The 12,065-nt window shown below is 40.7% G+C and overlaps 1 protein-coding gene across 1 annotated transcript in view; it reads right to left on the reverse strand.

Annotated features, from left to right (window-relative positions):
• The window catches only part of LOC126204148 (SANT and BTB domain regulator of class switch recombination-like), a 159,597-nt gene that overhangs the window by 11,061 nt on the left and 136,471 nt on the right, over nt 1-12,065 (reverse strand). The window contains exon 10 of the mRNA XM_049938557.1: nt 8,712-8,905. Within this exon, the coding sequence (XP_049794514.1) occupies nt 8,712-8,905 (194 nt within the window). The remainder of the gene's footprint in view (nt 1-8,711; nt 8,906-12,065) is intronic.

A 12,065-nucleotide genomic window follows, 5' to 3' on the forward strand; every position in this document is an offset into this window, starting at 1 on the left:
TTACCTCAGCTCAGTACAGCCGATAGATACACAAAACAGAACAGAAAATTTTTATCCTAGCTTTCGGAACTTTGTTCCTTGGCCAGGGAGGAAGAAGGGAAAGTGGATTCAGTTACTCACAACCCAGGTTATGAAGCAACAGGGGAAAGGTAAACAGGGAGGGTAGCAAAGATGGAAGCATGGGTGTCAGAGGGAAGCCAAAGATATTCTACTGTAAGTACTTATAGTAGAATAGTACTTACAGTAGAATATCTTTGGCTTCCCTCTGACACCCATGCTTCCATCTTTGCTACCCTCCCTGTTTACCTTTCCCTTGTTGCTTCATAACCTGGGTTGTGAGTAACTGAATCCACTTTCCCTTCTTCCCTTTTTTTCCCCTCGCTCCTCCCTGACAAAGGAACGAAGTTCTGAAAGTTAGGATCAAAATTTTCTGTTCTGTTTTGTGTATCTATTGGCTGTACTGAGCTGAGGTAAGTACTGGCCAGCCCGTCTATCTCTTTGTTAGTATTTGTTTCACATCTTTATATGAGATTTTCCATTAATCATTTAGACAACATACACACACACACACAAAGACTCTGGCTCCAGCTGCCAGAGACTGTGGTCATGTGTGTGTGTGAGTTGCGTTTTCATGAGATGTGTGTGTGTGTGTGTGTGTGTGTGTGTGTGTGTGTATGTGTGTGTGTGTAAGTTGTCTAATTTTGATGAAGGCTTGTTGGCCAAAAGCTAATTATCTGACAGTCATTTTGTTGTGCCTTTCTGCAACTCAGCATCTCCACTATATGGTGAGTAGCAACTATTCTTTTCATAGTATTGTTACATTCCATCCTGGATTTTCCAGTGTTTGGTTTTACATTTTGTGGCAGATCATACATAATGACAGCAAAGTGCCAAGAGAAAAGAAAAGAAAAGAAAAGAGAAAAAAAATGTTCCCTATTCATCCACAATGGAAGACAACTTTCTGCATTTTGTTTTCTAGAAACAGAGTGACCGATATTTAAAATTTCTCCTAATCCCATAGAATCACAGCATAGTTCACATGATCAAAAACTTTTGCAAAATCAAATAGTGACAACAAGAACTAAGGGAAAACAAAAGCTATTTCAAGAACAATTTGCTATTGCGATGACTTACATGTAGGATGTGCTGACTGTGGTTTAAACTGTTCCAACAATACTTCATTATCTATTCAGCTAAAATGAATTCAGATGTATCCACTGTGAAACAGTATATTTAGCAATTTCATTCACAAGAAATTACACTTTGAAGGATTATACTAAGACACTGTGAGAATAAGTCACCACAATAGTTAAGCTTGAGCAGTTACAAGGCTGTTTGCAAATATTGAAGACTCACTGCTTTCTTTCTCAGACACACTAATTGCTCTTGCTAAGCTTTTCATTTATTTAAGGACATTTAACTTCATACATAATTTGCTTAGTGATACAAAAAAAATACTGAAATTTCAGACAACGTAATACCTACAGCAGATCATCAGATAAATGATGATAATTGTAAAGTTCAAAATTTATCTACATTAACTGATAAAAAATTCTTTTAAAAATTGAGTATAAATATGGAGATGAAAAAAAATTATTTCATCTGCTCATCTACATACGTATTCTGCAGGCCACTGTACAGTGCATGGCAGAGGGTTCCTTGTACCAGTACATCGCGGAAGGTTCCTTGTACCACAACAAGTCATTCTCTTTCTTGTTCCACTCATAATTGAAGCAAGAGGAAAATGACTGTCTATATGACTCTGTAAGGGTCCAAATTTCTCTTATCTTGTCTTTCAAGATATATGTTGGTGACAATAGTCATACTGGAGTCATCAGCTGCAAATGCTAGTTCTTTAAATTGTTGCAATAGCGTTTCATGAATAGAACATCATCTTTCCTCCAGAAATTCCTAGTTGAGTTCATGAAGGGTCTCCATATTCATTTGTTGATTGAGCCTGCTAAGGCTACTAGTCTGTCTGCAAGTTAATCTCTCTTTTATTTGGTGAGTAGTGACACTTGGGTTGCTGATCTTAGATGCTTCTGTTTGGACAAAAAGTTGCAACTTTTGATCCACTGCACCCACTCTCATTCTCATAAATATCCTTGATGAATTTTATAGTTTGATGTCAGTATTTAAGAGATTCTCTGATTCTTCAAAATACTTCAATGGAAATACAGACTTGAAATAAAACTCTCATGATCATTCATGAGTAACTTTAAATCAAATCAGGGGCAGATGTTCAGCAGAGAGTTGTTATTTGAAGGATTCCTGTCCAAGCTTGAAAACAATAAATGCATGAATTCATTTCATATGTTATTCTAGGTAATACATTCATTTGAATTTTATGATAGGCATTTTTGGTGTATGATGAAAAGAAACACATAACTTCACAGTCCCTTTTATTAACTTCTAAACTACTACCCTTTTTCCAGTTTATGTTTACACACTCTCATAGGCAACTGTAATATAGCCACCTGCAACAATTAATAACACTGGTTGTTTAAGAGTGGTTGCTGTAATTGGAGTCATCAGGATCACAACGATGGCAGTCACAAAACTGTGAGAGTAGGCGACATTGAAGGAAGAAAGGGTGGATATAGAAGAGGTTTGCACAGGGAAGGAATGATTGGAAAATAATAGAAGATGAAAGTTTGGGGTAAAGAAGCAGGAAGGGGATTAGTGGAAGTTAAGATCTTTGGGACTGTGAGAGTGGAGAATATGCTCAAGGGGCAGTTCCCACCCGGATAGCTCAGAGGATCTGGTGTTGGTTTGAAGGTCCCCAATGGCATGGGATATGAATCAGTTGTTGGAGTAACTGGTGTTGTGGTGTGTAGTGTGTTCAGCACCTAGTTTCTTGAGTTTTGGTTAGCCACCATTGTTTGGTGTTGACCACTCTTGTGGGTAGAAATCTAGTTAGTTGTCACTCCCAAATAGGAGACTAACAATAATTTCAACACAGCTGGTGTACAATGTAGGTGCTTCCACATGTGATTCTAAATTTTGTAGGATAAGGGATGCTTGTGACTGAATTGTAATAAGGGATGGTGTGCCTAGGTGCTTCTACAAGTGATGAGGGTACATTTTTGTGTAAGCTATGCCTCGTTTCCAATCACAATGATAGGTAGTTGAAGCTCTTGTGATGGATGTGATTGAGATATTGTAGAGATGTGGCAGTAGACAGATCAGTATAGTGCTTATTGGCCAATTAACCTGGATTTAAACTTCACTAATATCCTGTCTACTCTCTCAGCTTTTCCCACACTGCTTCTCTCCTGTAATTTTCCAATTCCAAGCCTTATACTCAATTTTTCACCATACTTACCCTCTTCTACTTTGAGTATGCCTTCTTTTTATGGTCCTCAGTTTGCTACTGGCATTGAGAGCAAGATATCTCCCTCTCTAACAAGCTTCCCATTACCTCACCAGTCCATCTCTATGCTGTACATCTTACCTCCCTCTTAGGTGCCATATACCCTGACTCTCCCTCCACTTCCGTTAGGCTGAGCAACCACTCTTTAATAGTTAGTGTCACTGAATCTGCACGATAGTGTCTTTCAGTGACTTTCTGATTTGTGTGTGTGTGTGTGTGTGTGTGTGTGTGTGTGTGTGTGTGTGTGTGTGTGGATACTTAAACTAGAAAATGACTGGTAACTTCAAAGCTAATAAAGTGTGTAGCTGTTACATGTTTCTAAACACCACACAGTCTAAGCTTCTCTTTTTATTCTCGTAAAGCTATTATTCTACTGTCAAACAGCTGAAAATCCAGGATGGAATAATGACAATATTATGAAAGCAATAGATTGCTTCTCACTGTACAGAGGGCACACTGAGTTGTAGACTGACACACCAAAGAGGCTGCTATACATTTGAGTTTGTGGCCAAAAGGGTTTCTTCTAAAGTAGAAAACACATGCACATTCATACAAGAACAACTCTCATACACATGGCCACTGTCACTGGCCAGCGGCCCAACTGCACACAGCAACTGTGCCTAATGGGGGAAGCAGTCTGCGGGTGGTGAGGGCAAGGACGAGGATGGGGTGAGGAAGTGGAGAGATTGCAGGCTAGGGGTGGGGGAAGTTGTAGTGGTTCTTCTGGGAGCATGCAGAGATGTAATGGGTGGAAATGGTTGGGCTGCTAGGTGCAGAAAGGAAGTTTGAGGGGGTGGGGGGAGGAGAGTGTAAAAGGAGAGAAATAGACAAGGTGAAAAATTCTAGTGGGTGCGTTGGCAGAATAGAAGACTGTGTCATGCTGGAATGGGACCAGAGAAGGGGATAGTTCAGTGAAGGGAATGGATGGAGGACAAGGAGGTTATGGGAACATAGGATGTATTGCAGGGAAATTTGTCACCCGTGCATTTTAGACAAGGTGGTCTTGCTAGGAAGCATGCAGATGGCACAGGCTGTGAAGCAGTCATTGAAGTGAAGTACATTGGGTCAGGCAGCATGTTCAGCAGCTGCATGGTCCAGCTGTCTCTTGGCCACAGTTTGTTGGTGGACATTCATGGAGACAGACAGCTTGTTGTTTGTCATGCCCATGTAGAAAGCTGCAAAGTGGTTGTATCTTAGTCTGCAGATCATATGACTGCTTTGACAAGTGGCCCTGCCTTTGATGGAATAGGAGATGCCTGTAGCCAGACTGGAGTAGGTGGTGGTGGGAGGATATATGCCACAGCTCTTGTATTTAGGTCTGTTATAGGGATATGAGCCATGAGGCAAGGGGTTGGGGGTAGGTTTGTAGTAAGAATGGACAAGGATATTTGTTAATCTTGTGAGTAGCGGAATTCCACAGTGCAAGGGGTGGGAAGGATAGTGTGTAGTATCTTCCTCATTTCAGGGCATGGTGAGAGCTAGCTGAACCCTGGCAGAGATTGTGATTCTGTTGCTTCAGTCACGGATGGTACTGAGTCATGAGCTGGATGATGGGAATATGGGAGTTGGTATGTGAATGCAGAGGCAAAGCATGGGAGATCTGTTTCTCTGTTTTTGTGCAAGGTTGAGAGGTTAATTTTGGTCTGTGAAGACCACAGTGAGACCGTTGGTATATTTGGATATGAACTATTCGTCACTACTGATGTGATGGCTTTGGGTTGCTAGGCTGTATGGAAAGGGCTTCATTGTTTGAAAAGGCATAGCAGCTGTTGAAGTGGAGATATTGCTGGTAGTTTTTCGGTTTGAGATGGACGGAGGTACTGATGTAGCCCTCCTTGAGGTGGATGTCAACATCGAGAAAGCAAGAAAGATAGCTTGTTGCATTGAGGAGGACCTGGTAAAGCAAATGGGGAGGGTGAGTGTTGACGTTCTGCAGCAATGTGGATAGGATGTCCTCATCCTAAACCCAGATCACGAAGATATCAGTAATGAATCTGAAACAGGTAGGGGATTTGGGGTTCTGATGGTTAGGATTCCTCTAGATGGACCATCAATAGGTTGTCATTGGAGGGTGCCATCATACTGGTGACCATTGCTGTACCACAGATTTATTTTTAGGTAAGCCTTCAAAGGAGAAGTAACTGCAGGTGGGGATATAGTTGGCCATGGTGACTAAGAAGGAGGTTATAGGTTAGCAGACAGTTATGCATTGCAAGAGATGGTTTTCAATAGTGTCAAGGCCACTGGCGTTAGAGATGTTAGTGTAGAGGGAGGTGGCATAAACAGTGGTGAGCAGAGTGCAGGAACAGGAACTGTGGAGAGTTGGTGGAGAAAATGGCTGCTGTGTTTCAAATAGGAGGGTAGGTGATGAATAATTGGCTGAAAGCGTTGACTCATGAGAGCAGAGACAGTCTCAGTGGCTGCACAGTAATCAGCCACAATGAAGCATCCCAAGGTGGTTAGGTTTAAGGACTTGCAAAGCATGTACAAGTTGTGATCGGAAAGCATGCGAATTTTTGCTTGTCTTAAAGAATTTTTATTTATTCAGTCAACATCAACTAGTTCCCTCCAAAGTAATACCCCTCAGATATAACAAGATTGTACCAGTGCTTTTTCCAATCTTCAAAGCACTTCTGGAACTCTCTTTTTGTTATAGTGTTCAGCTCCTCCTTTTCATCTCATTGATGGCGGCAAAATGATGTCCTTTCATGGTTCTCTTCAGCTTTATGAACAGAAAGAAGTTGCGTGGGCCATGTCTGGCAAATATGGTGGCTAAGGCAACATTATGGTTTTGTTTTTTGCCAAAAAATGATGATCAAGCATTGAGGTGTGAGTAGGAGCATTATCATGATGCAATTTCCAGGAGTGGTTTTGCTACAGTTCTAGTAGATGTCTTCGGATTGCTTGATGCAAATGGTGCAGAACTTCCAGATAGTATTCAGTACTGACTGTGAAACCATAAGGCACAAATTCATTACACATTTTCTGATGGTTATCAAAGAAAACAGCCTGAAGAACCTTCATGTGTGATTTAACTTGTCAAATTTTTTTTCGGTCCTGGCTCTCATGGTAGTTCTGATTGGGATGACTGGGCCTTGGTCTCAATGTCATGTGTGTATACTCGTGTTTCATCACATGTTATAATCTTCTTTAGAAGTTGTGCATTGTTAGTGATCTCATTCAGCAATTCCCGAGCAATATCTACATGGCTTCGCTTTTGATTGAAATTCAACAATTTTGGAACAAACTTTACTGCTACACATTTCATGCCCAAAACATCCGAAAAAATTGCTTGGCATGAGCCAAAGGATATGCCTATATTATTAGCAACTCCTCTGATAGTGATCTGGCAATTTTCCACATCCATTTTCTTTACTTCTTCCATATTACTGCCAATAATTGATGTGTTGGGGTGTCCAGGGCAGTTGTCATCTTCTCAACCCTCTTTGAAACATTTATGCCACTTATAAACTCTTGTCTTACTAATAGCAGACTCGCCAAAATCTACAGTTAACATTTCGAATGCGATGCTGCATTTTATTCCATTTTTCAAGCAAAATTTAATGGAAATTATTTGATCCATGCTTTTTAAAAGTAAAAATTCTACAAGCAATTGAAAACACATCTAAACTTTTCCATTGTTAACAATAAACTAAATATTCAAAACATCTAAAAATGCAAACATACATCAAGAATGTGTATACCAACAAGATAAAAAAATTTGAAAATCGGATGTACATAGCCTGCAAAATTAAAAAATTCACACTACTTTTTGATCACATCTCATAGAAGATAAGAGTGTTGGGATTAGTAAGGGGAAGGGGAGAGATAGACTCATGGGAGAGGTTCTGGGTGGGCTTAAGAACTTAAGGAGAGAGTGGAGATCCTGTTAGATTTTTTAAATGGGGTCCCTGTGGCAGTGGTTTTATGTGGATGAATCTGGCAGCTGGTAGAGTTCCTCTGCCAGGTGCCAGGTAATCTCTGTGGTTCAAAACCACAGCAATGGAGCCTTTGTTGACAGGTAGAATTATCAAGTCGTGATCAGTTTCTAGGTGATGGATTGTGGTTTGTTCTGTGGATGTGAGGTTAGTTTTGATGTTGAGACAGTTGGGGAATGATGGTGAGGCAAGGTTTGAGGTTAAGAAATTCTGGAATATTAAGAGGAGTGATTTGTGGACAGTGGAGGTGAATCGTGGCTGGATGGAGGAGTGAACTGAGTCAGGAATGGGTTAACATTGGTCTTTGGTTGAGTCTGATTCAAAGGATTGATGGCAAAAAAGTGTTTTCACTGTAGGACCATGAAAAGAGAATGTCTAAAAAAGCCCACCATGATGGAAATTAGTAATGGGGCAAAAGGTAAGGCCTTTGGAAATGAATGACACTTCTGTGAGATGAAAGTTTTTGTAGGAAGGGTTTATATATGTGTCTCAGGACTGTTTAGGTCCTGGATTCTGTAGGGTGTGGCAAATGCAGTAGGTCTGAAGGCAGCATTTGTCAGCTAAGAGGGGATGTGGAGATGGCTTGGAGACTGTTGTACAGGTTGTGGATATTGGTAGTCTAAGACAGGAGCAGAAGGTGAACAGGTTGGAGAATTTTTTGAGGTGGCACTGTGCATGCTGCTGTAGTTGCTGGAAGGCCAGAGTTTCATTGTGATTGTTACTATTCTATTATGATTCTTCAAGCTGACAAGAGCGCCACAATGATTACACTGGAGTTTGAGAATATGAAACATTTTCGTATATGACAGCACAAGACACAAAATGTATACCAGAACACTCTACTTGCAATCTGTCTTGAAATGAAGAGCTTATGAAGATGTTGAACTCATCACATGGCTTAACATTTAAATCTACTAATCTTTTCACTTGAACAGAAGTGAGAACAACCCCCTTCTTTTAACTCAAAAGCTAGCAAAGTCACTGTCCTGTAAAATGTTTCTATGCATCACACATTAATCAGCCACAGGGGCCTTTCTTCATTTTTGTTTATTTACTCTTTTAACATTTGTTGCACTCTACTGATGTGATACCACTGCCAATGACACATCCCACATATGCATCAGAAACTATCATACACTAAACACTTTTGGTTGAGTTAGAGAAAGTATTACGTTTGTTCATGATTCCAGGACTTACGTGTGCTCCTCTACAGCAGAATCAATTTAATAATTTTGACACAAGAAGAGCAGTGAGAAATGATTTTCCTGAGCAGGATCAGACTTGCACCAACAGATCAATTTTATGTTGAAATATAATTTTTATCTACAGGATACTATATTCAGATTCATGTCAGTCATGTCATCATAATTCATAAACAACAAGAAGGTGAACAGCAATACCTGCAGGCACTGAGTGGGGGCTCCATCGATGGTGTCGATGTGCTGTTCCTCCCATGCGACCAAACATAGCTGTTCCTTCTGCACACATGCGACGTGTTAGTAATGTTGAGATCTGCTGCATAGCTCTTTCTTCATACTCGCGTTGATTGTCTTGGTTGTTCCGTGTTGACAACACTGATAACCACTGGGATGGCCTGAAAAGATAATGTCCGTCATCTCTTTCTGATAACCATTTGTATTGCATCTGTTTTTAACAGAAACCAACTTCTATGAAGTATTTGGGAAAGAAACAACATAGAAAAGTTGAGGTGAAGAATACATCACAGGATACCTCAATTCTCAGATATGAGGACAATGACAAAAGTTTTCAGCTTGACAGCGAACAACCATCGGTTTTTTTAAGTAAAAAAATGCATTTTTTTAGCATAGTCCCTGAATTGCATAATATTTGCCAGCTATTTTTTAACCCCTGCAATGCAGTCAATAAGAAGATACCCTTTAAATGGATTTTACTCACTGTTTTGATTGCTGTTTTGTTTCTAGTGTGAAGTGGTGGACCCACCCCTCACCCAGAGTAACTAATCGGCGCATAGAGCAAAACTGTTTTCTTGAATAAGCATTCAAAAAGCTTCCATTTGAGGGCACTGCTGCAGCATATGTAAAATGTAGTTGACTCCAATGTGAGTATCAGCATTAACAAGTAGGTAAGGGATCAGTGTTACGTTTGTGTCCTTCTGACATGTTTGTGGTAAATGCGGAAATGTGAACTATGGTGACATTATTACCAAATGTGTCCAAATAGGACTAGTGTACTGTTTTTCTTTTCTTGGCTGCTGAAGGATGAACACCAGTAGACATCCATCATATAATGAAGAATGTGTGTGGGGCAGCATGTCTGTCAAAACCACCATCGCAGAATTCTGCACAACAACAGTGCTACTGCTTTATGATAATGCATATCCTCATATTGTGAATGCTGTAATGCAGAAGTTATGACAACTGAAACAGGAGGCACATGAGCACCTGTCCTGTATTACTGATTTCTCCCCAAGCAATTATCATGCTTTTGGCCTCTTAAAAAATGCCTTGAAGGACTGACAATTCCTGTTGGACAAGGATGTGTGGCAGGCAGTTTTGAACTTCTTCACGTAGCAGGCCACAGTGTTTTACCAAACAGGTGTGTTCAACCTCCTTGTGTTGGTGGGATAATTGCCTCAGTCCTCACAGCAATTTTGCCTGACTGGCATACTGATTCTGAGCTGTATTGCCTTCAAACTTAAACTTTTTGATTGCCCGAATAAAATGGTTCAAACATGGTATGGATTTGTTTTCAGATTTATTTTTGGTCAGCTTTCAATAAATACAGTATTCAATCAGATGTTTTCTTCTAGGTAATCCTTCCTGTAAAATGTACTGTACTTTTCATTGTGATATGTTTAGGGCACGGGACAACTTTACAATAAGCCCTTGTTCATAGATGGACAGGTGGCATCTGACCATACAAAATCATGAGAGCATTGTTACTTACAAACGCATCATCCAAAGAATGACATGTTTTCTGTAAGTATACTCTTGACATGGCAGCTGCTGGGATTATCGGTACTGATTAACCTTCACTGACTTCTTTCTGGTCATTGCAAACTTTAGTTAGCATACAGTGTGTCAGTAAGTAAGACGATTTAAAACTCAATCAGTTATATCATTTCAGAGATGAGAAACTCAGTGTCACTTCTGAATTTGGAGAGACACTAAACAGAGTGCACAGCCAGGCAACATTTGCAACAACCAGAAACCAGTCAGTACTATTCTTATGTACTTGTGTTTTTATTGGCTCAGCTGCTCTCATTAGCCACTTTACTGTGAGTCTTCTTGTAATGGGCATATAGCACAGTCATTACCAATAGCACAGCTGAATGACATGGACAGAGTGACAAAGTTATATGAGTTACGGGCTCTGTAAGAATGTACACAGACAGAACAGCATTTGTCTATAGGAAAACCAGGTTGGTTGTCATACCAACATAAAAAGCTGTGCAGTGATTGCAGCATAGTTGGTATATGGCATGGCTGCTTTCACAGGTGGCCTGTGCTGGCTGCTTTAACAAGTGGCCCTGCCTCTGATGGGGTAGGATAAGTGTGCTACAGGACTGGAGTAGGAAATGATGGGTAGGTGGATTGAGCAGGTATTGCACCTTGGTCTTCCACAGGGATATGATCCCTGTGGCAAGCGGTTGGATGTGGGAGTGGCACACTGATGGACCAGGTGGTTGTGTAGGTTGGCTGCGCAACAAAATACCACTTTAGGAGGGCTGGGAAAGATGGCTTTTGGACACAGCCTTTTTCAGAAAAGGAAACACACACATACATTCATTCACACAAGCAAGCACACATAATGCACACATGACTGCCATCTCCAGCAGCTAAGACTGGAATGCATTCTACCATCCAGTCAGCCACACTTTCAAATATGCCCACCACCATTTGCACTGCAACATTTGCTACAGTTGCCACCACCATGGCGCAAGGGCGCTGCTAACAAGGGAACCTCCCCATCGCACCCCCCCTCAGATTTAGTTATAAGTTGGCACAGTGGATAGGCCTGGAAAAACTGAACACAGCTCAATCGAGAAAACAGGAAGAAGTTGTGTGGAACTATGAAAAAAATAAGCAAAAGATACAAACTGAGTAGTCCACGTGGAAGATAGGCAACATCAAGGAGGATGTCAGCTCAGGAGTGCCGTGGTCCCGTGGTTAGCATGAGCAGCTGCGGAACGAGAGGACCTTGGTTCAAGTCTTACCTCAAGTAAAAAGTTAATTTTTTTATTTTCAGACAATTTTAGTGTGGGAGTAGACGTGATTACCATTCCTCCAGGTTGTACACCTCTTGTGCAACCGTTAGATGTGTTTGGTTTTTGGCAAGTGAAATACTTTGTGAAAAGATTCTATGATTTTGCGAAGCTGCACAGGTACACAGAGCAGTATTGTTTACGTGATCGTGTGTCAATTATCAAAGTTCAGGCACTCACACATAATCAACTTCGCTCTCCAGAATTCCAGGACATGTTCAGATTTGCTTGGACATATGCAGGATTTGACGGTCTACACACGGAAAAACTTGAAAACGTTAAAAACATATGTTTGGACAGAGCACAAGGAAAATTGTGTGACTGTGAAACTGTTGCGTTCATTTGTTGCAGTTTATGTGACAAACTCTTATGTTTTCATCACTTTTTTGGGAGTGATTATCATATCCACAAGAAAACCTAAATCGGGCAAGGTAGAAGAATCTTTTTACCCATTCGCCAAGGGTACAAGTTAGATGGGTCAACATCATATTCCTGTCATGTGACGCAC

Source organism: Schistocerca nitens, chromosome 9, assembly GCF_023898315.1.
Source record: "Schistocerca nitens isolate TAMUIC-IGC-003100 chromosome 9, iqSchNite1.1, whole genome shotgun sequence".
Lineage (NCBI taxonomy): Eukaryota > Metazoa > Arthropoda > Insecta > Orthoptera > Acrididae > Schistocerca > Schistocerca nitens.